The following is a 22,610-nucleotide window of genomic DNA, read 5'->3' on the forward strand; positions in this document are numbered from 1 at the left end:
TGTGAATAAGATCACCACTGGTGACCATTTTAATTACAAGTGCTGCCAGACTTTTAGATGGGAGGGACCCTGCCTTATTGGGTGCTCGCTACTTTTTGCTGAAAGTGCTCCACATTGGAGTTGTTCTACTCATGACATGCATGCCACTGATATTCGTTTAAATTGGTGCCTCATGCCTGGCTGTGTGTCCACCTATAATGAAAAAACATTTGTCAGAGTTTTTCTCTGTAAAATGAATAGATGTACTCAGAGAGACCCTGAGCTAACATACATTGTCATAGCTCTATCAAAGCCAGTTTCTTTCCAGCTCTACTTCAGTCAAAGCCCATTCAGCATGAATCTACTGCACCAGTCCTTCAGAGATTTGCTGTGGAACTGACAGCACCATTTTTCCCTGATCCCTAAGTTTTCCAAGGTTTGTTTGGCCTGTTCTTCATTTAAAAAAAAACACCCTCTAATAAGATCACATTCAGAATTTCAAATGGAGGTATTTCAAACCCTCTTGAAAATTTATTTTTAACTGCCTGCACACGTAGCCTTGAAAAGAGGATATCTGGAGTGTAGTGGGAGATGAGTGATGTTAATAAGGACGCTGTATTCTTTGTCCTGAAATGAAAAGTGTATCAGTGTTGAGACTGAACAGATCATGTTTTGGGGAATAAAACAAAGAATAAGTTTAAAGGCATGCTGCTTGATAGATGACTTGTGGAGCACAACATTTTACCAGTACACTCATTTTTCACAGCCACTCTATGCTTTTTCCTTAGTCTCCCCTCATTAATTGTTAAGTGCCGAGAAGCCATATAACAGGGGGAGTTAAGCAAGAGCCAAAGGAGGGAAAGAGAGCCTTTTCTAGCAGAAAATATTGTCAATATTCTGATGGATGTGTCCACCAGCATAGGGTTTACAGTTTGTCTGGGAAGATAGGACTGAAGTCATTCAAGTAAAGGCTAGTTTTGCTGCACAATGTATCATGACTCTGTGATACTGATACCTAATGGACACTGGACTGACAAATGGAGGCTCAGTACTGCAACTAAAGATGACATCAGTTGAGTGGTCATAAAAAGTTTTCCTGAAGATTTTTTTGCTGTTTTAAAGATATTGCTGCTCTCAGTAAATATTCCTTGTACTTAGAATGGGATTACCATTGGTATTGTTAATATCTTTACCTACATTGAAAAGAGAAACTCACTATTGAGGGTTCAGTAGCAATTTTCACCAACTTACATTAAAATCCCAATAAGTTTAACAGAAATCACACCAGTTATATTTATTTAGTTCAGATCTGTGAAAGACAAATTAATACATCCTATTTTTTTTTAAGTTCATCTTTTTTTTACAATACCTCATCTAATAGTGCACCTAGAAAAACATTTTAATTAACATGGGAGATTTCTGTATAACTACCAAATCTGAAGAGGTTCCTATCTACGATAACTTGAAAAAAAGGCATGAAAAAAATGTGCCATTACAGATTTACGATGCATTACTAAGTCAGGTAGGAGGACAACTTTACTGCTCTTTCTTTAGAAAGCATATGAGTTAGCACATAAATGTGATGCTTTGTGTTTTCTGAATTGCACTATGGTAGAATCTTGTAAAAGTTTAATGTTTTCATTAGTTTGTGTATTTTCTATCTTGGTTGGCAAGTTGTAAACAGATTGGGGGAATTAAAAAGGCCACAGGGAAATCCAGCTGTAGTATACAGAAAAAGTGGTGCTGTGATTGTGACAATGGATTGAGACCCATGTACTCTGGGTTCAAGTGTTGGTTCTACTCTAGACTACCTTTTGTTGCATTGGGAAGTAATTTAATCTTGTTGATCAGTCTCCAGCTATTGGAATCAGTGGGAGTCCTTCATGAATTTCAGTAGGGTTAAAATTTCACCTTTCTGTGTCAGTCACCCATCTGCAAAATGAATAGAATTTCTCCAAGCATATGTCTTTCTGTATTCCATTTCCCTTTGGGATAAGGACAAACTCTGTGTGATCATACATTACCTGTCACAATAAGACTCTGACCTCAGATGGGAACTCTAGGTACTACTGGAACGGAAGTCATATATTAGAACATAAAAGAGGTAGGAGAGAATGAGTGTAGTGATGGAAGTAAAAGACTGCCACTGATAGTCCAGTTGAGTATTACTGTGTGAATAGGACCACGGAATTAAGTAGAATGAGTTGAGGTGTTTGGTACTATCCAGTATGGCAAAGGCACCAAAATAGGTTGGAAACCTTGACTCATTAAAGACATTTTTTAATATATTTAGGCATTTGTGAAGCCTTTATTATGTAACTCTTTGGTTTATTAGAGGTCTTAAATTTGCTTGTATGTTTTTTTGAGTCCAAAATCATAGCCTTAAATTCCAGGACTTGCATTCCTGAAAGACATTTGTAGCAAGTTCTTCCTCTCATTGAAGGTACTGATTCTTTCTGCATTTAAGCTGTTAAAAATAATGGCTTGCTGACATCTCTAGGAAATTTATAGTTAGAATCAAATCCTGGATATTGTCTTCAGGTGGGACCAATTCTGGGCACACACTTATACCAGTCTAAAACCTATTCATTCAGTGGTTTAGCTCCTGACTGTCACAAGTTTAAGTTTGACCATAATTGGGCTGAAAGGAATTTGGCTATTTCTCCAGTGCCAACAAGATCAGAAGTTTAGAGTCCTTCTACACAAGTTCATCATGTTCTAAAAGGCAAGGGTACCACACATGCATCAAATGTAAGGTGCTATAAAATGGCAAATCAAATATAAAAATGTACCACATATAACCTAGAACATTTTTATGGTTAGTTGGTATGGCGTCTTAAACTGAATGTCTGGCATGTCTACACACTAGGGCACGCTTGTCCAGCATATTGCCCGCAGGCTGCCATGCGGCCTGCCAAGACATTTTATCCGCGGCGGCAAGGCCACCATGGAGTGTGGAGCCGCGGCAGTGGCGGTGGAGCACAGAGCCGTGAGGGCAGCGGTGGAACGCAGAGCTGCGGCAGTGGCGGCAGCAGGGCTGCGGTGGCGGTGGCAGCAGGGCCGCAGCGGTGGCAGCAGGGCAGCGGCGGCAGGGCTGCGGCGAGGCAGGCAAGGCTGGCCTGTGGGTCCCAGCCAGCAGTGAGTGGAGGGGAGCTGCTTACCCCCATGGGGCCCAGCTCATCAGTGAGCCGGATCCTGCTGCAGCTGCCCCGAGAGCTGTGCGGAGCAGGGCTGCCCCAGCCGTGCCTGATTGGACGAGCTGGGGACGGGCTCTGCCCCTTGTCACCGGCACGTGGCCGGGGGAGCTGCAACATGGCCCGCACCCTGACCGCATGTGTGGTGGACAGAGGCATGAGGTAAGTTCCCGTGCGGAGCTGGGGGCACCTCAGGGCCGGGCCGGGGCAGACGGAGGCACAGGATAAGTTCCCATGTGGAGCTGGGGGCACCTTGGGGCCAGGTTGGGGCTGTGTGTGTGTGCATGCGTGCATGCATGTGCATGTGTGTGCGCTTCCCAGCACATCCCAATAGCTGCTTTGGCTCTGTCTGCTGCAACACACGTGTGCTTGGAAGCACACACATATGCACATGCATGCACGCACACGCACACACACAGCCCCAAATCTCCAGCTCCCAGATTCCCACCAATCTGGTACTTTTGCTTAAATTTTCTCCAGTGGCTGGGACATGGAGACAGCCTATAAAATCTGGGACTGTCTCAGCCAGTCCAGGATATATGGTCACTCTACGTATAAATAGCCTAGATTATTTTTGTTGGGTTTTTTTTTTAATGATACACTAATTCCTATTGAATTTCAGAAAAGTACCTTGGGTGGGCCCAGGGACAACATATTCAGGCATTTTCAGTTCTTTCTCCTTTCTTTTTCATTTTCTCCTGTCTTTTTCATTAGGTACATTCCTACCTTTTAATGCCACCATCTCTTTTGGTTCAGATACTCAGAGTTGCCAATTCTCATGATAGTGGTGGAAAAATTTTGGCTGGAGCTGAAACCAGTGAGAAGCTACAGCCCTCTAACAGATTTTAGCAAGGGAAATAACTTTTGTTGATTACTTGCCCATTTCTCCAGCTCCTGCACAGAGGAGCTGATTGGGACTGTTCAAGAAGGAGGCACGTGACATCACTTCCTGATGTGATGTCACTTCCTGTGAGGTCTTTGAATATGGCTCGCCGGCCCACTGGGTGATAAAAAGTTCGTGATCCGGCCCCACATTCAAAAAGGTTGGACACCCCTGCACTAGGGCCATCAAAAGCAGATGCTCGTTAATCAACCGATTGTCAGAATCATCTCTGGACAGCCCTGGTCTCCAACCAGCTTGTTGACAACATTGTTTGTACCGGTCTACGGCTGCCCCAGAGGCAGTGCCAACAATCAGCTGATTGTCAGCACTAGACCCCATAACAGCCCCAGCTCTCCAACTGGTCCTGGGGCTGCCCTATAGGGCAAGTGGGAGGATTAGAGACTGAAGGCAGCAGAGAACAAAAGGGTTTCCCCTGTCAGAGATTTTAAAAACTGTGCCTAGCAGGGGCTACAGGTGATAAGAGGCTCCCAAAGTGGGGAACTTAAAGGTCTTCCCCTACTGGGGACTTTAAACCCCAGAATCAGCCCCTGGACTGTCCAGGGCCAGGACCAACAGTCAGCTGATTGTGAACCCTAGCTCTGGACAGCCTGCAATCTCCAACCACACCTGGGGCTGTGTATGTGGAGGGGGAAACTGGTGGGAAGCACAACATTTGTCCCCTTTATGCAGGACCCCCGAGCACCAGGCTTTCAACTTGCAGGGAAGGGGGAGCCCAGGATCATGATTCTGGGTTCCCCTTGCCTTGGCAAGTGGAAAAGGTGTGATTTGGAACTGATCCCTGATCCCTAAATCATGACTCCTGCTATGCATACATAGATGGCATAGCCAGAGAAACAATTTTGGGATTGGGAAGATCAAATCCCACTGCACCGTGAAATGAATGCATTCCAGGGGCCTTAGAATCATATCAGCAGCACTACAATTATTTATGCCAGCCGGGATCTGCTCCATCATTTCTATTTTCCTTATGAAAAGTGAAGTGTTCATTTGATGTTGCATTAGCTAATCAAGGGAAAATATAATAATTTTTCCCTTGATTTGACATGAATCAGTTTGTTTGTTTGTTTTCTTTCTTTCTCTTTAATTCTAGCAATCACAAAAAACTCTATAGCCAAAGGAGTTCATGGCACCATTTTGTCTTCTGCTGATCTAAAGCGGAGAATCATTTTGTTGTTTGTGCTAGAACATGCAGCTCATCTCCAAAGCAAGAAACAAACAAAAAAAATTGCAAAGAGAGGAAATTAAATTTCTCAGTAAATCTTTCTGTCTGACAAAATACACATTGCTGCAGAGGATTAGAAGGTGATAACATCAGTCTATTACCTCAGAGATTAAAGTAAAATGTTCTTCAAAATCCTATCGTATTTATTTCTTTGGAACTGAATCTAGTGATTTAGCATTATGGCCGCTGAATCTTTTTCGGCTTTTAATTTTATTTTACTTTGGTACTTTATTTAAGTTATAAAGTTTATATTATATACTTGATATAGTTCATTTTAACATAATGAATTTGCATTTTACATGAGTTGGGGAAGATAATTCTACAATACATATACTTTCTGATTAACTCTGTGTGACTTTTAAGTAGATGAGAAATGAGTTTTAAAGAGTGTTTAGAAAAACTTAATTCAGTTTTGCATTATGAAGCAAAGATTTTTTTTCTAGTAAAACTTACGATGATCAATGAAGTCTCTTGTTTTACAAAGTTATTGCCAGTTCCTAGTTGTTGTAGGAATTGGTAGTTACATAGTAGGGTACTATTCCATGGAAGCATCGGTAAGAATGTATGTCATGGTGAGGTAAAGTCTCTTGCCAAACTTGTCCCAGACCACAACATGACAAAGCTCTCAATCTTTGGTGTCTGTATTGATCACATAAAATATATGTGAATTTAGGTGTGAACAGTTAGTGCCAAACACACTATATATGTGTGCAGGTCTAAAATGTTTAACTCTGCATTCTCTGCTTATTGTGCTTTCCATGCACAATAACACTTGCCTATCCACTCATGCCCATTTTGTACATGCAACTTAAATACTTTTAAAAGATTGGTCATGAAAGGTTCTTAAGTCTGTTTAGTCCATTATAATTATATGAACTATAATATATGCATTATTTAGTTTCTAGCTACCTAAGTGATTGCTTCTTGCCCTTTATCCTTTCATGTTAGTTGTATTACATTGGGGTAGGTCTACTTTCCATCATTAAACTCTATTTGGACTGGACTGAGAAGTTTGTTTCTCTGTGCCTCTTGTTTTTGCTTCCATCTTTTTTTTGCCTTCCCTCATCTTAGCTTTTTTTCTGGAGGCAATAAAGCATCCATGAATACAATTATTTGATGGCATCTTTTAGGGCATGGTGCAAGCACCAGATATTCAGGAAAGGAAAAAAAAATTACTGCTCACCCAGAGTAATTCTAACTTCAGCATTTTGTATCAAGTGTCTCTTTCACTGGCTGACTGGCTCTGAGGTATACCTTATACTAGATCCTTTGTTTCTGAATGGTTGTATGTTGGACTGTTTGTAACTTCATAATTATATAAAAGCTGTACATTGCTTATTCTATGGAAGTTAATTTCTTAATAATAGAGTCTTTGAGCATTTTAAACAACTACATTTGACATTCTGTTCTGTGGTATGGCTTTAATTAGACCACTGGCTTATCTATTTTAATAAAAGATAGACGTACTCTTAACAGTTCATAAGAGAGCAACTAAAATGTTACAAGGCATCGAAAAAAACTTTGAGAGCACTGAGTATGTTCAGCCTAAGTCTGAGGGGAGACGTAATTGTCTATGAAGACACAGAAGGATTTTACAAATAGAACAGAAATCAATTATTCTCATTAGTCACAGGAAAAGAAGAAGAGGTAATGGGTTTAACCTGAAGGAAAAAATATATTACGTATTACAAAATGCATAAATTAAGTAATGAGGCCAGCTTCACCAGGAGAATTCAGGATAACCATTAGAAGCTATGGACAGACTATCTGATGAAGTAACTAATGCCTACAAAAGCTTATGCCTTTCTGAAAAAGTTAATCTTTAAGGGCACCTATACATGTGACAGACATCTGCTCTGATGCAAGCTAATTAGCACATGTTGGAGCAGACTCAATTAATCTATCAAGCTAATTAGCATGCTCCAGCAGCCTTTGTGTTATTTGTATTCAGTGTCCCCACATTTCAAAGTGGCAATGGGGGCACTTTAACTAAAGCTAGTTGAACGAATTTTAGTTAAAGCGCCTCCTCGGGAATTTTCAAGTGTGAGACACTGAATACATGTGACACTGTGGGTGCTTTAATTAGAGCAGCTCTCAGAGCTCTGTGAATTTATTTGATTCATAGAATGTATTTGTAGAGGTTGAGCACTGTAAAAATTACTAACCTTAAAAGGTAATATGTAACTTGGAGCCATTAAGTGGAAACTGTAGCACATTGAGTTGTATCAAGGATGGCTGGGAGCTATGAAGCTGGCTAACTGCTAATGAGCTGCCTGTCCACAAACAGACAGACTGCTAGCTGAAGGTAGAGGTCAGCACCAGGAGGGTAACACATTCAGGTAGGTGAGACAGAGCAGCAAACTATTCCAGCGCAGACAGTGAAGCAGCCCAGGAGCAAAGGGCTGCAGACAGCAGAGCTAAGCCCTAGCAGGGATAGCAGGCAGGTCATCAGGCACAAAAAGGGAACACTGTGAGTGCCTGCAAAGTCACATGACTGGATGGGGCAGGACTGAAGAGGCACATGAAGCCAGGTCCTGAGCCCAGTCGGTCAGTCTGGCCCTGCAAACTGCTCCTAGCCTGGAAGTCTGCAAGGGAGTACCAAGCTAACTCCTGAGATGCCAGGGTGGTGCAAGTAAGGTGATGAAGCATTGCTAGGAAATATGAGCCAGGGCAGAGGGGAAGCTTGTTATACATCCCGTAGGCTCAGAGTCTTTCAGTTATAGCTGGGGTGTTTGCTTGCAGTTTGGGGTTTGATATTAGTGGTTTGGGTTGGGACTGTTGGGGAGGAAAAGATCCCAGCAGTGCCCCACTGGCATGCAACTTCTTTGAGCTCTGCCAGGGGTTAGACAAGGTGTGAATAGGTGGAGTGCAGGAAAGAAGTTGCAACCTACAGAGAGATAGAGAGACTGAAGTCTAGCTCAAGCAAGGTGAAGATAGGTCCAGGGGCCCAGAGTGCTGAAGGCTTAGGCCTCAGTAGGGAGGCCCTAGCCAATCAGGCTTAAGCCAAGTGGGGACTAAAGCCTGGAGAGGAGTTGAAACCTAGGGCAGGCCAGGGGCCCAGAGAGAAGAGATCCTCACCCAGGGCCAGGGGCCAAGCAGGCTATCAGGCCCAGTGGGAAATTTAAAATAACGGTTGTGAGGCATAGATGTGGCTACAGGGGAAGTTGGAGGCCACAAAATTAGCCCTTAAGGTGATTCGCTTGCTAATCTAGCCTGGTGTAGAAGGGCTCTCACAGGAATTCCTGTGCAGCCTCCCTTTTCCACGTTAAATATTTTCAGCAAGAAAGGGAGAGAACCCAGAGAGCCAGGGAGAAGTAGGAGCTACATGACTGCCAAAGGATGTCTTGGCCACTCCTGGAGCCCAGCACCTGTTACATAATACATTCAAGTAGTTATTTGGCTATTGACAGGCAAACTTAGATTATGCATCTGTGCTCTATGGTAAACTTTCCCCTTTACTGAGGTTTTATACTATTTGATTTTTTTTTCCATTTATTGATCCAAAAGGCCACTGAAGGCAATTGAAGTATTTCTATTCATTTCTCTTGGTTTTGGATGAAGTTATTAGGGCATAGACTCTTCGCTAAACAAATATATACTTCAGTATGCACACACATTTAAAGTAAAATACAGTTAATAAAAGCAAAATGTAAGTCTTAACCACATATTTAAGAATGAAAAGTGTATGTGAATAGAATAAATGTAATGCTAACAAAAAAACCCCTAAAAAGTATTTAAAAAGTAGGACTCTTCTTCAGAGGTCAGAGATGGCCCTTAGAGATGTGCTTCTTTTCCATTTATATGTAAATTCTTCACATATTTTAGGCTGACCCTTTTGATTTATTCTTTTTCTTGGCATGAAATGTGTTTAAACAAAAAATGGGTTATATTAATCACTTTTGACCTTAATAAAATTATGCTTAAAACATAAATGAACATTACTTCTTTGGTTTTATATATTTTACATGCATGTTTCAAACAGGGAAATGTTACTTAACAACCATGAATAGAAGTTATTTAAAGACAGGCTGATTCTTGAAACCTCATTTTTTAGATTTATGGACTATACACCCCTTAACTACTTGTATCCATTATATAGTTGATAATTTCAACAAGTAGCTGTTTCTAATTAAATTAGATTTTAATGCTAGTTGCAACAGTTAGACTAACTTTATTACAGCCTAGTCAGGCATATTTTAGGACAATTAGCCCTAATTTTTTATAAGTGGTATGCAAGCCTTCAGCCATTAAACTCCAATTACATTTTAACTGCTTCAGTACATTCAAAACTGAGGACATGATTCTGGCACTCTCATACATGGAGAGTACCACTTTCTCAACAGACAGTCCCGTTAAAATCCAGCTTGCAGTGTTGAGTCCTGATTTTTGGAAGCACATACACAAACACACAACATCACTCATATAAGTGGGCTCAATGAGTTCAGGGATTGACAACCTGCTGCCTGTGGCTAGATCCAGCCTGCAAAGGTCCAAACCAGCCCAGTACAGCACAAGGGATCAGGTGGCATGCAGCTGTGTTGATGTACCCATCCCTTTTTGCAGCCCTCCCTGTTACTCTCTTGTGCCTGTGCTTACATCAATGCAGAGGGGCCAGGGAGCAGCAGCAAGGTTAAGCATGGGTCTCTTCATAGTTGGGGAGACAATGATGAAGTTTTGTGTCCTGCAGCCAGGGGGCTGGGTCATAAACTCCAGTCCAGGGCAGCAAAAGATTGCTTATCCCTGGGCTAGCCAGGGGTTACTCCTGTGTAAATTTTTTCAAGACAAGACCTAAATTACTTCTCATTGTGACCAAGTATGGCATAAGTCAACTTTTGATGACAGATATATGCACCTCCTAGGCTCGGTACAGGTATTACACATAAACTGTTATAAGACATTGGAAACTGGTCTAAACCTGTAACAGAACAGGTCAGCACACATACACCAGTTAAAAAATGGTAGAACCTGGTCTAAGATAGGCCTGGATGAATATAATATTAAACTTAATTGGTTTAGGTTACAGCAGTATATCAAAATTCTATACCACATCCTGATGTTCTGCAGCTGTATCAACAGGATTCATTTTAAACTAGGTTCACCAGGGGATGGGGACCAAAGGCCTGAGATAAACAGGGAAGCAAATAACCTGGAGGAAGCATAAGCAGAAGGGGTAACAGGGGATGCTTTCTCATTCTTCCTGAGAAATTAGGGTAGTCGGCTAGTTACCTCAGAAGTCTGTAAACAAATGCACAGAGCCTAGGAAACAAGCAGGAAGAATTGGAAGTCCTCACATAGTCAAAGAACTATGATGTGATTGGAATAAGAGACTTGGTGGGATAGCTTGCATGACTGGAGCACTGTCATGGATGTGTCTAAACTGTTCAGGAAGGATAGGCAGGGGGGAAGATGAGAAATTGCTCTTTATGTAAAATAGCTGTATGATTGTTCAGAGCTCTAGTATGAAACTGGAGATAAGCCTGTTGAAAGTGGGTTAGGGTCAGAGGGGAAAGCGACAAAGGTGATATTGTGGTGGGTGTCTGCTATAGACCACCAGATCAGGAGGATGAGGTGAATGATGCTTTTTTCAAACAGCTAGCAGAAGTTTTGCAATCATAGGCCCTGGTTCTCATGGGCAGTGCACAGGCAATCCAGGAAGTTTTCTGGAGAGCGTTGGGGACAACTTCCTCATGCAAGTGTGGGAAGGCCAAATAGGGGCCATGTTCTTGACCTACTGCTCACAAACAGGGAAAAATGCATGGGGAATGAAGTAGTGGATGGCAGCTTGGGCAGCACCGACAAGAAGGTGATTGAGTTCAGGATTTTGAGGAAGAAAAGGAAGGAGAGCAGCAGAGAAAGGACCGTGGACTTAAAAAAAGCAGATTTTGACTTACTCAGAGCACTAATGGACAGGATCCCCTGGGAGGCCAGTTTGAGTGGGAAAGGAGTTGAAGAGGGCTGGCTGTATTTTAAAGAAACCTTACTGAAGGCACAGGAACAAACCATCCTAATGTGCAGGAAAACTAGCAAGTATGGCAGAAGACCAGTTTGGCTTAGCAGGGAACTCTTCAGTGAGGTAAAACACAAAAAGGAAGCTTACAAGTAGAAACTTGGAGAAACTTTTAGGGAGGTATATAAGACTATTGCTTGGGGATGCAGGGATGAAATCAGGAAAGGCAAAGCGTAATTGGAGTTGCAGCTAGCAAGAGACATGAAGGGTAATAAGAAAGGTTTCTACAAGTAGGTCAGCAACAAGAGGAAGATTAGGAAGAGTGTGGGTCCCTTACTCAATAGGGGAGGCAACCTAGTGATAGATGATGCGGAAAAGCATGAAGTACTCTATGTCATTTTAACCTCAGTCTTCATAGGTAGGGTCAGGTCCCAGACTACTGCACCTGGCAGCATAGTTTGGGGAAGAGGTGAGCAGCCAACGGTGGTGAAAGAACATGTTAGGAATTATTTAGAAAAGCTGGATGTGTACAACAAGTCCATGGGGCCTGACACAATACACCCAAGGAGGCTGAGGGAGTTGGCTGATGTGATTGCAGAGCATCTGGTCATTATCTCTGAAAACTCATGGCAAGGAAGAGGACAAATATAGTGCACACCTTTAAGAAAGGGAAGGAGGATCCAGGGAACTACAGACCAGTCAGCCTCACCTCAATCCCCAGAAAAACCATGGAGCAGGTCCTCAAAGAATCCATTTCAAGGGCAAGACATGCCTGACTAACCTGATTGCTTTCTATTATGAGATGACTAGCTCTATGCATGTGTGGAGAGATGTGGATGTGATATACCTTACCTTTAGCAAGGCTTTTGATATGGTCTCCTACAACATTCTTTTAAGTAAGCTAGGGAAATATGGGTTCGATGAATGGACTGTAAGGTGGATAGAAAGCGGTCTGGATCATGAGGCTCAGCAGATAGTAATCAGTGGCTTTATATCTAGTTGGCAGCTAGTCTCAAGTGGTGTGCCCCAGGGGTTGGTCCTGGGGCCGGTTTTGTTCAATATCTTCATAAACAATCTGGAAGATAGAATGGAGTGCACCCTCAGCAATTCTGCAGATGACACTAAGCTGAGGAGAGTAGTAGATATGCTGAAGGTAGGGTTAGGATTCAAAGTGACCTGGACAAATTGCAGTATTGGAACAGAAGATAGCTCGTGAGGTTCAATAAGGACAAGTGCAAAGTCCTGCACTTAGGATGGAACAAACCCATGCACTGGTACAGGCTTGGGACTGACTGACTAAACAGCAGCTCCGCAGAAAAGGACCTAGGGGTTAGGGTGGACTGTAAGCTGAATATGAGCCAAAAGTATGCCCTTTTTCTGAAGAAGACTAACAGCATACTAGGCTACATTAGTGGGAGTGTTGCCAGCAGATTGAGGGAAGTGATTTTCAATCTGCTCCTGTCAGCACTGGTGTGGTCACATCTGAAGTACTGTGTCTAGTTTTGGGCCCCCCACTACAGAAAGGATGTGGACAAATTTGGAGAGATTTCACCAGAGGGCAATGAAACTGGCTAGGGGGTTGGGGCACATGAGGAGAGACTGAGGGAACTGGACTTACTTAGTCTGGAGAAGAGAAATCTAAGGGGGGATTTAATAACAGCCTTCAACTATGAAAAGAGTACCAAAGAAGATGGAGCTACACTGTTCTTAGTGGTGGCAGATGACAAAACAAGGAGCAATGATCTCAAGTTCGATTGACCACAAGATAAACATGAGCCACCAACGTGATTCTATGGCCGGCAAAGTAAACCAAACACTGGCATGGATCCAGCAATGTATCTCAAGCAAAACCAGGGACAACATCCTTCTGCTCTACTTGGCCTTAGGGAGGCCACAGCTGGAGTGCTGCATCCAGTTTTGGGCCCCCCACTTCAGGAGGCATGTGGATAAGCTTAAGAAAGTCCAAAGGAGAGACACCTGTATGATCAAAAGCCAAGAGAGCAAGCCTTACAGACCAAGAGGCTGAGGGATATGGGACTCTTCAGCCTGGAGAAAAGAAGGCTCAGGGGTGACTTGGTGGCAGCCTATAAGTATATAGGAGGGGTACATCAGGCCCTGGGAGAACAGTTGTTCACCAGGGCTCCCCAAGGGATAACAAAGTCTAATGGCCATAACCTCCTGGAAGACCAGTTTAGACTGGACATAAGGAAAAACTTCTTTACAGTCTGAGTGTTCAGGGTTTGGAATATATTCTCCCCAGAGGTCATGCAAGCACCTACTCTGGATTCATTCAAAAGGCATTTGGGTGTCTATCTTACTGGGATCATTTGACCCCAACCGACTTCCTGCCTATGGCAGGGGACTGGACTCAATGATCTCATGAGGTCCCTTCCAGCCCCTAATGTCTGTGAAGTCTATGAAGTTTCAGCAACAGAAGTTAGGCTAGATATTAGGAAAAACATTAGAATCATAGAATCATACAAAGTTAGGGTTGGCAAGGACCCCAGGAGGTCATCTAGTCCAGCCTCCAAAGCAGGAGGACCAAAGCAGGAGTATCCCCAACTAGGTCATCCCAGCCAAGGCTTTGTCTGCCTAGGTCTTAAAAACCTCCAAGGACAGAGAGTCCACAATCTCTCTGGGTAACCTGTTCCAGTGTTTTACTACCCTCCTAGTGGAAGAGTTGTGTGCTCCTAGGAAAAACACACAAACCTTACTAGGAGGGTAATAAAGCACTGGAACAGGCTGCACAGAGAAGTTGTGGAATCTCCATCCTTAGAGGTTTTTAAGACCTGGGTCGATAAAGCCTTGGCTGAGATAATATAGTTGGGGACAGTCCTGCTTTGAGCAGGGGGTTGGACTAGATGACCTCCTGAGGTCCCTTCCCTCCCGAGGTCCAACCCTAATTTTCTGAGATTCGTTGATTTATTTTAGAATATTACCAAGGACTGGCAAAATGCAGGTAGTTTTATAGTTTGGGTTTTGTTTTTATTGGTACCTAGAACTCCCAAGTTAAGTATTTTTTCATACAAAAGAGTTTGGAACAGGTTTCAATGTAGATCAAAGTTAACTCTTCCCTAATTGTTTTAGCTTTTTAACATTAAGCCTGCTGGGCATTTTGCATGGTCTTTTTGTATTTAGCTGATCTGTGAAAGTGCAGCTTTGCAAGAATTATATTTGCCATGTTTTAGGAAGGCTTTACAAATTGTCAAATCCAGGTTAAGCCTTTTCAGGAAGCTCTTTAATCCTTAAACATTTGCATAATGATCTCAGTGCTGTAATTTTTTTATGTGATACTATGTATAGGAACTATTGCTGAATATTTTAGATTAATAAAATTAGGAGGATGATGAGCTCGAAAATGGACTTTGCCATCTTTCAGGACTGAAACTAACATTTATTTCAGCATATTAAATTTGTGGGACAAAATCCATCCCCGGTGTAACCTTACTGAAATCAATGGAGTTAAATCAGATATGGATTTGGCTTATGGTGCTTAAATATTGAACAACTCAAATTCAGAGTTCTAAATGAGGAGCCAGATTCCGGTGAAGAGACTTAGCTAAATAGTAAAAAATCCATTATAGTGGAATTCCAGTAAGATAATACCCTTATCTGACACCTTGATTAAAACACGATAATCATTTGGAAATTCTGGAGTAATTAGATGACATAAAGAAGGCAAAGTTGATTCTTTGAATACTTGGTGTGAACAATAGGAGAGATCAGTCTCTCTGGTTTTGAAGTACAAATTGTTAAAAGGTAGATCTGTATTGCAGTGATATACAGCAGTTGAAATCGACTCAAGTTCCTTTTTCTAGCACTGTGCAGATGTTAAGATAAGGCTACATAAATGGAATTAAAAGAAAGCACATTCAAAATAACCAATCTTCACTCTGAGATGATAAAAGTAAGGAATCATCTGCCAGACACGGTTGCTGAGGTTAGAACTGTCTGGGAATTGAAGAAACAAGTAGGTGTCATTCCTAAGGGGAAACAGACTGAGAAACAGAATTGTATGGTAAGATACCTGAAAGTTTTACAGGTGTCTTCTTGAGAAAGAAATAAGTGGCTAGTGTCTTATTTATCATACATATTGGGCCTGTCATGAAAGGGTTTGACTGTGACATTTTTGTTCAACATGTATAGAAATAAGGCCCAGTCCGTTATGTTCTGTAATGTTTATTCTCTCCATGTTGTAGCTACTTGTTTTGGCTTCTAATCATAATGGCATATCTGTCAGGTGCCATTTCACCTGATAAGGAAATACCTTGAATAAAAACAATTATCTGGATTTTGTAATATCTATCAATGCAGGAACTTGTGCAAGAGTTCTATTCATCAGGATAACATATTAGGTCTCCAAGAACCTTTATGGAGCCTATAGATGTGCTCATTCACATTAGAATGCATTGGAGCAGATGCAATTAATGAAGTCTGCTCCACCTTCTAATTAGAACGCTCCAGCGTTGCCTCACTGTCACATGTATTAAGCCCCTACACATTTGAAAATGGCCCCTGGGCCTCATCATATGAGCTTTAGATGAAGCGTCCCACAGCCATTTTAAAACATATAGGGGCTTAATACATGTGACGGTGAGCTGTTTTAATTACAACAGTTGTCTGGGAACCACTGTAATTAAAACAGTCCCCTCCCCACTCCTGAGCACATGTATAGGCAGCCTTAGTTTTTTGTTTAACAAGTGCTGCAGTACAGTTCTGTAGTTACTGTGCCGAAAGTAGATGAGCCTATGTTAGTAAAAGTGGCTTAGGATAATCCACTCTTCCTAAAGTTTGTCCAGTTCTTTAAAAATGTAGTAAAGGATTTGCCTGATCAATGAAAAGGTTGTACATTGTAAAGTTAGTCCTATATTTATCCGATTATTCTGTGAGATACTGTGAGTAAATTGTGAAAAGCTTAATAGGACAAGTTTTCTCTGTACCAGTGGCCTTCACAACTTTGCTTCAGCCTCTCACCCCAACATTCTCAATGCAGAAGGAAAACTGGTCCAACAAAACTGTTTTGTGTCCACCATCCCTCCCACCCCGGTTTAGGGTAGGATCAGGGGCAGCTCCACATGGGGTGCAGTGGCACAATCACACCCCTTCTTGCACTGTGTGCTAGAGCCAATTCTCAGGAAGGCATGTCAGCAGCACAAGTTCTCCATTGCCCTGGGTGGGGGAGGGCCTGGATACCTGGATCCCATGAAGAGTCCAGACAGAATCTGAGGTCAGACTATGTGGGAAGAAAGAAATGTGGCTGGAGTCCCAGACTGGTGGGGAACATCAGAGTAGGGGGTGTAGGCACAACAGGTGCAGAAAGGGAACCCACCTGCCACCATCACAGTCCCCAGCTGACCTGGGCATGGAAGTCATAGAAGTTCCAGAGCCTATCTTGCTTTGTTCCAGCCAGGCTGTGTTTTGAAGCAGCTGCATGAAAATCTTGCAGGCTGGTTCGCCCTTCCAGCACCTACTCATCACCAGCAAGAGACACAGGGAGGTGGGCAGGGAGCAGGTGCAGGAATGAGGGCTGCCCATCATACCCCTTGTCCATGGCTGACCTCAGCAGTCCCTGCAGCTGCTTCCCACACCTGGAGCCTCCCAAATGGTAAAGGGCACCCAAGGGGGCCAGGAAGGGAGCAAGAACAGGAAAGGGGTACTCACCTACTTCTGCCACCACCATCCCAGCTGACCTGGGACTAGTCAAAAGCTTTAGGGCTGCTCCAGCCATGGCTCCAGAAAGTGGCTGTATGTGTGCTGAGATTCACCAGGAACAGTGCCAGTTGGGGAGGAGAGGGAGGAGGGAGTCCCTCTTTCCTTCTCTTTGTCTGGTTTCCCCTCCTTCTCAATGTCCTCCACCAGCTCAGGGTTCCAGCCATGTCTCCTCACCCCATTCCCTGAGAGGCAGCACCAGTTGCATCTCCTGCACCCCCCTTTTCTTAATCTTGGATCCACCCAGGGATAGGATGGGTAGGGAATGACTTGGGCCTTTCCTTCATCATATAGCTGCATCAGACAGTGACACAAAAGTGTATACTCCCCATGTAACACTGAAATGTACAAATAGGAAATCAAGTCTCCTGAGTAATATTCATTCTTTTGAGCTGCTCTGGAGACTCCATGATAGGGTCCTGCATCTTACCTTTTGCAGACAGTTAGTTCCTCCTCTAATTCTTAGGCTTTACAGATATCATCTTAGATGGTAAATTCATCAGAGCAAGCATTGTCTTGGTATCTGAGACTTTTGAACAAAATTGTGATATAAGTAATGAATAATCAGTGCTTACTTTCTCTAATTGCAGGAGATTTGTCCTCACCAAGGTGAGAGTCATTCCAAAAGGAGCTTTCACAGGACTGGCCGATTTAGAGAAAATGTATGTATTGGTGGTTGTTTGTTAGTTTGTTTGCTAAGTGATGTGTTTGGTTGTGTTTGCTATTATTGCCCTTTTTTGTAAGAAGGCCACTAATGCTCTATGCTACAGAAGTATGTTTTCCATCTTGTCAAATTTCTGTTAAAAAAAAGAAAGAAACACAAAAAGATAGCTAATACTCCAAAGAAATATTGTCACACCTACATCTGGATGGAACACCTGGGCAAGGTTTAGCTCAGCACCCAGTGTCAGGATAATTAACAAGGAAAATGTCAGCAGTAAACTCTGTAGGAATCTGATTAAATCTGAGAATTGTGTGCTTTGCTACAGTATGTCAGCTAGGAATCCAGGAGGGGAACACCACCAGTCAGAACCATAGGTCAGCCAACTGCCATTTCAGCAATGAATAACTGAGCCAGTTTTCATTTTTATGTATATTTGGAGGAGAGCAGCTTTTAGTGATTGTGTTGAGATTTCCAAAGCTACCTAAAGATTTTATACATCTATTGCCCATTAATGTCAGTGCTTAAATCTGATGATGAATAAATAGGTATAATTGTAGATATATGTGTATATTTGGCAAACTATATTTGTAACACACCCACCACTGCACATCACCAATGTAGTACACTCCTCCACAGTTGGAGAAAAAGAAGCAATTGTCTATTTCAGGGGTTCCCAATCTGTGGTAGATATACTCCTGGGGTGCACAAGACATCTCTCGGGGTACCCAAGTAAAATTCTATAATGGAGGATTTAATTTTCATTACAATAAATGGCATTTAAGGGGTTAAAATATAAAACATATGCTGGTAGGGATACACAGGCAGTTGGTAAATCTGGAAGGGGGTATGCAATAAGAAAATTTTGGAAACCTCTGGTCTATTTCATATTTCATTAGATTTACTCATCAGGGCTAAGTACAAACAGTCAAAAAGCCCGAGGCTGAATTGATTCAGTCTTTGTGGGTTAGTCTAAACTGCACAGATTAAATTGAAACAGAAGTGAACAGACGTTTACCTTTGACTTGGGAAATGCAGCCACACATCTGCAGTGGCTCAGGCCAGAAGGCTGGGGGTGCTAGAGCACAGCTCTCTGGCTGTGTGTTCAGTTCCTCTTCCTGTTGCCCCCAAGGCCTCTGGGATCTGCAGTCCAGAATTACAACAACAGGATTCTGCAGGGTTGTTCTTCCTGCTTCCAGGTGTCTCTGGGATTTGTAGTCCAGAGTTGCAACCAGCAGTAAGTTTGAGCCAGGGAAAGGGTGTTTAATCTGCAGTGGGGGCAGTCCCCCCACTGCAGACTGGGCTGCATCCCCCCACCCCCACTGCAGACTGGGCTGCTTGCCCCCCCCTTGTCAGTCAGCCCTCACTGCTCTAGTTAGGGAGCAGAGGGGAAGAGCCAGCCCTGCTCTCTGGAGCAGACAGTGCAGCGCAGCGCAACCCAGGGCTGGAAAGCGTGCTGGGATGCTGGGGGACTGTGATTTAACTTGAACCAGGAAGGGGTCTGGAACAGAAATTTTATAAACCAGTTTGACCTGAATCAATTAAGTCTGATACTGCATTCAACCATGTTTATCTTAAACCAGGTTCAATCATTTTGAACCTGGTTTATGTGCACCGAGCTTCTGTTCTGTTACAGGTTTCAACCAGTTTCTGATCACTTAAACCAGTTTACATGTAACTTCTGTCCCTAGCCTATAAGACCAGAAGAGACATCTCTAGTCGGACCTACTAAAGGACACAAGTCATAGGACTTCCCCAAATTAACTCCAGTTTGAGTAAGACCATATCTTTTAGAAAAATAGCAAATCAATATATTAAGAGTTCTAATGATGAAGAATCCATCACAGTCCTTAGTAAATTGTTCCACTGCTTAGTTATACCCACTGTTAAGAACTTGCCTTGTATTTTTGTGCACTTCGGTGCAATTAGGTCCTTCATATTTTTTTTTCGCAGCATAGATGGGACACCCCTAGCAGTACTTACACTTATATTATAAGAATGGGCCATGCTTAAACCATTAGTGGGGCCATTGTAGTACAATCCAGTAAGAGTGTTTGGTTAGGTTTGCCCAAAGAAGTGAACCTTCTAACAATTCTGTGGAATGACTGATCACCCAACTGAATGGGCCTAATTCACTTGTACTTTACTCCGGCTTTTACACCAACCTAAGTATACTCAAATCAGTGGTGTTACAGAGCTAACATTTAAACCGAACACAGTTGTTAATCTAGCCCATTATAGAATATTTCAAAGGACTTGCACTGTTTAGTTTTTGCTCATCATTGCAGCATAGCAAACAGTCATCAGAAGAAAAAGGGAAGGAGTTCTTATCTTGTGACTTTACCAATTAGAAATAAAACCAGCCCTGAACGTTCAGTTAGTTTTGTTGGCACTTGTTTCTCCCAAACTCTTCTGGTTTTCTTTTAGTCTGATGCTTACAGAAAATCATTAAGCTCGCTGGACTGTGAAGTGGGTTGCAAAGTGCATTGTAAACTGTTCACATTGTCTTTAATTACTCACAAAGCATATGCCAGATACGTATGAAGTGTGAAGATTACACTGAATAGGATGCCTGTGACAAAGTGGTGATTTATTGTTAACCAAAAAAAATTATATATGGAAATGAACTCAATTTGAAAATACATCTATGTACTATTAATAACTCTGGGGGGGAAACAGTTTATAACAAAATATCTTTGAAAATAGGAGTGTGATGAATATGTAAATTAGACCAATCAACATCAACAAATATGTGGTATATGCAGATGAGAAAGCAAGCAGATAAAATGTGAAATAGCTCACAAATCATAAATATAACTCATAAAGTATTCACTGGAAATATTCATGAAAACATGGGGACAAAAAAGTATATAATCAAATGATATATTTGCATATAAAAATAGAGCCCCTTCATGAAAGCCTTGTTTCTCTCAGAAAATCATGCATAAAAAAGAGTATTAAAGCAAACTGAAAACTATATAAAGAAAACAGCTATTAATAATGTGATACCTCCATGTGGTAAAATGTGGTTTGCCTAGTGTATATAAATTAGATACTTTAATCTACTGAACATACTGTGCTTGCATATAACTGAGAGACTGAAAATCAAAGACTGACTATATTTGCTGAGTGTATTAGTGAACAAGGAATGTAAAGAACAATCAGCATTAGACAGAGTCCCAGAGGCCTGAAAAACATGTTAATTTATGTATACATTTTCTATTAGAGATAGGTTTAAAACCATTTTAAACAGCATGTTTGAAAATGGGGTTTGTCTAAAAGGTTCCTTCAGTTAGCAGGAAAACACTTGCCTTGGGGACCTGCTCTCCTACCTCTAGTAAAGGGGGGAGCTAATGCAGAGAGTGGGCTTTCTAGTCTATCAAGGTGTTTTGAGAAACACAAAATAAGGGGATGGGTCCTCCACAAAACCTGGGTCAGAATCTGAGCTCGTATATTCTCATTCAAACTGAATAGAAAAGCTTTGAATCCACTGGTCAAACACTTTCTGTCAGAACTGTTTTTCTAGAAAAAAAATTGAATGTTTGACTAAACATTTTTCCCCACAGAATTTGCCAGCTCTTCTGTGCAAGATTTCAAAACAAAATATTTGGAAGCCAAAACCTGAAAAAATTGCCAAAAAACCAAATAATCCAGATATCCTAGGGTTGTGTGTCATACCAAGGCAAAATCACCCCGGCCTGACACATCCTACAGAAGTGTTTGCCTAATCTGATCTTAATAGTTTCCAAGGAGATTTTTTTTGTAGAAAATTTTAGCGATAGCCATTTTTTTCAGGGTCATTATTATCATCATCAAAATTGCCTTTGTTTTGCTTTTTTTTAATTAAAACCTTCTTTTTAAAGACAGACAAATAAATGGATGAACTTTTCATAAGTGTTTTTCTAGAAAAAAAGTCCATTTTAGAATTTTTTTTCCAAATTATGACATATTTTGATAATCTACCTAGATTTCTTTTGCCAATGCAAAGCAGAGGCTGTTTCAAAAGATGAAAGATCAAAACAGCAGACTGATTAGATCAAAACAGTAATCTTCTTGCTAGCTGCTCTCCAGCTTCTGTTCTGCACATCTCTTTCACCAGACTAATTTAGCAAATAGTGGTAGAGGCAAGTATATTAGTTATTCTAGTTACATTTTTAGTCTGTTCCTAGGTACCCATAGCCTGTCAGAACATGGCAACTCCTATACAGTGCTGCTTAACCAACCTGTGTACACATCACAGACTAATTAGCCCTCTGGTTACTAAATTTAAAGGCGACCCTGTGCAGGCACATATCTAGCACAATCAATTCCCAAATGGTTCTGTAGATGCCATATCAGCATCAACCTGTGCTTGAATTTCATTAATTTAAAAGAGAACAAGTCTGAAGCCCATATAAAAAGTATCTCTTTGCAATATTCCTTCTATTATCTTTCCTCATGTTTTCAGTGTGTAGCATGGCTAGGATGCTGAAAGCAAATCTGACAATACCTAATGTAAAGCTAGGATCCACAGCTGTTTTTAGATAGTAAGTACTCATACAAAATAGGCAATTTGACCATTAGGGATTATTAGGGACCTACCGAATTTGCAGTTTCATAATTTTTTCGGAACCGCCAATCTCCGCAAAAAAAATCAACCTTGCAAAAAGGTGCAAAATTGGCAAGCAAGTGGGGGAACAGAAAAAAAGAAAGGAGCAGCAAAACAGAAAATGGCAGGAAGCCCTGGCATCCTAAAGCACAGGAAGAGGGAGAGAGGAGAAAGAGGGCAGGGGAAGCAAATCAGAGGCTGAACCCTAGACAGGTTCAGTCCAGGAACCAGTCAGGGGCTAGCGTAGAAGCTTGCAAAGAAGCCTGACCCTCATTCCCACCCCCCCCCCCCCCCCCCCCTTCTTTTTTTTTTTTTGCTTTGATTTTTTTTTTTTTATTGCATTGCATTATATTTAATTGCATTGCTGCCTGCCTGCCCACCCACCAGGGTGAGGAGCTGCCTCCCT

The 22,610-nt window shown here is 41.9% G+C and overlaps 1 protein-coding gene across 1 annotated transcript in view; it reads left to right on the forward strand.

Moving 5' to 3' along the window:
• FSHR (follicle stimulating hormone receptor) overlaps positions 1-22,610 on the forward strand; it is a 191,581-nt gene that overhangs the window by 45,024 nt on the left and 123,947 nt on the right. Inside the window, exon 2 of the mRNA XM_006014720.2 lies at positions 17,546-17,617. Coding sequence (XP_006014782.1) covers positions 17,546-17,617 — 72 coding nt within the window. The remainder of the gene's footprint in view (positions 1-17,545; positions 17,618-22,610) is intronic.

This window comes from Alligator sinensis, unplaced genomic scaffold (assembly GCF_000455745.1).
Source record: "Alligator sinensis unplaced genomic scaffold, ASM45574v1 scaffold131_1, whole genome shotgun sequence".
In the NCBI taxonomy this organism is placed as follows: Eukaryota; Metazoa; Chordata; order Crocodylia; family Alligatoridae; genus Alligator; species Alligator sinensis.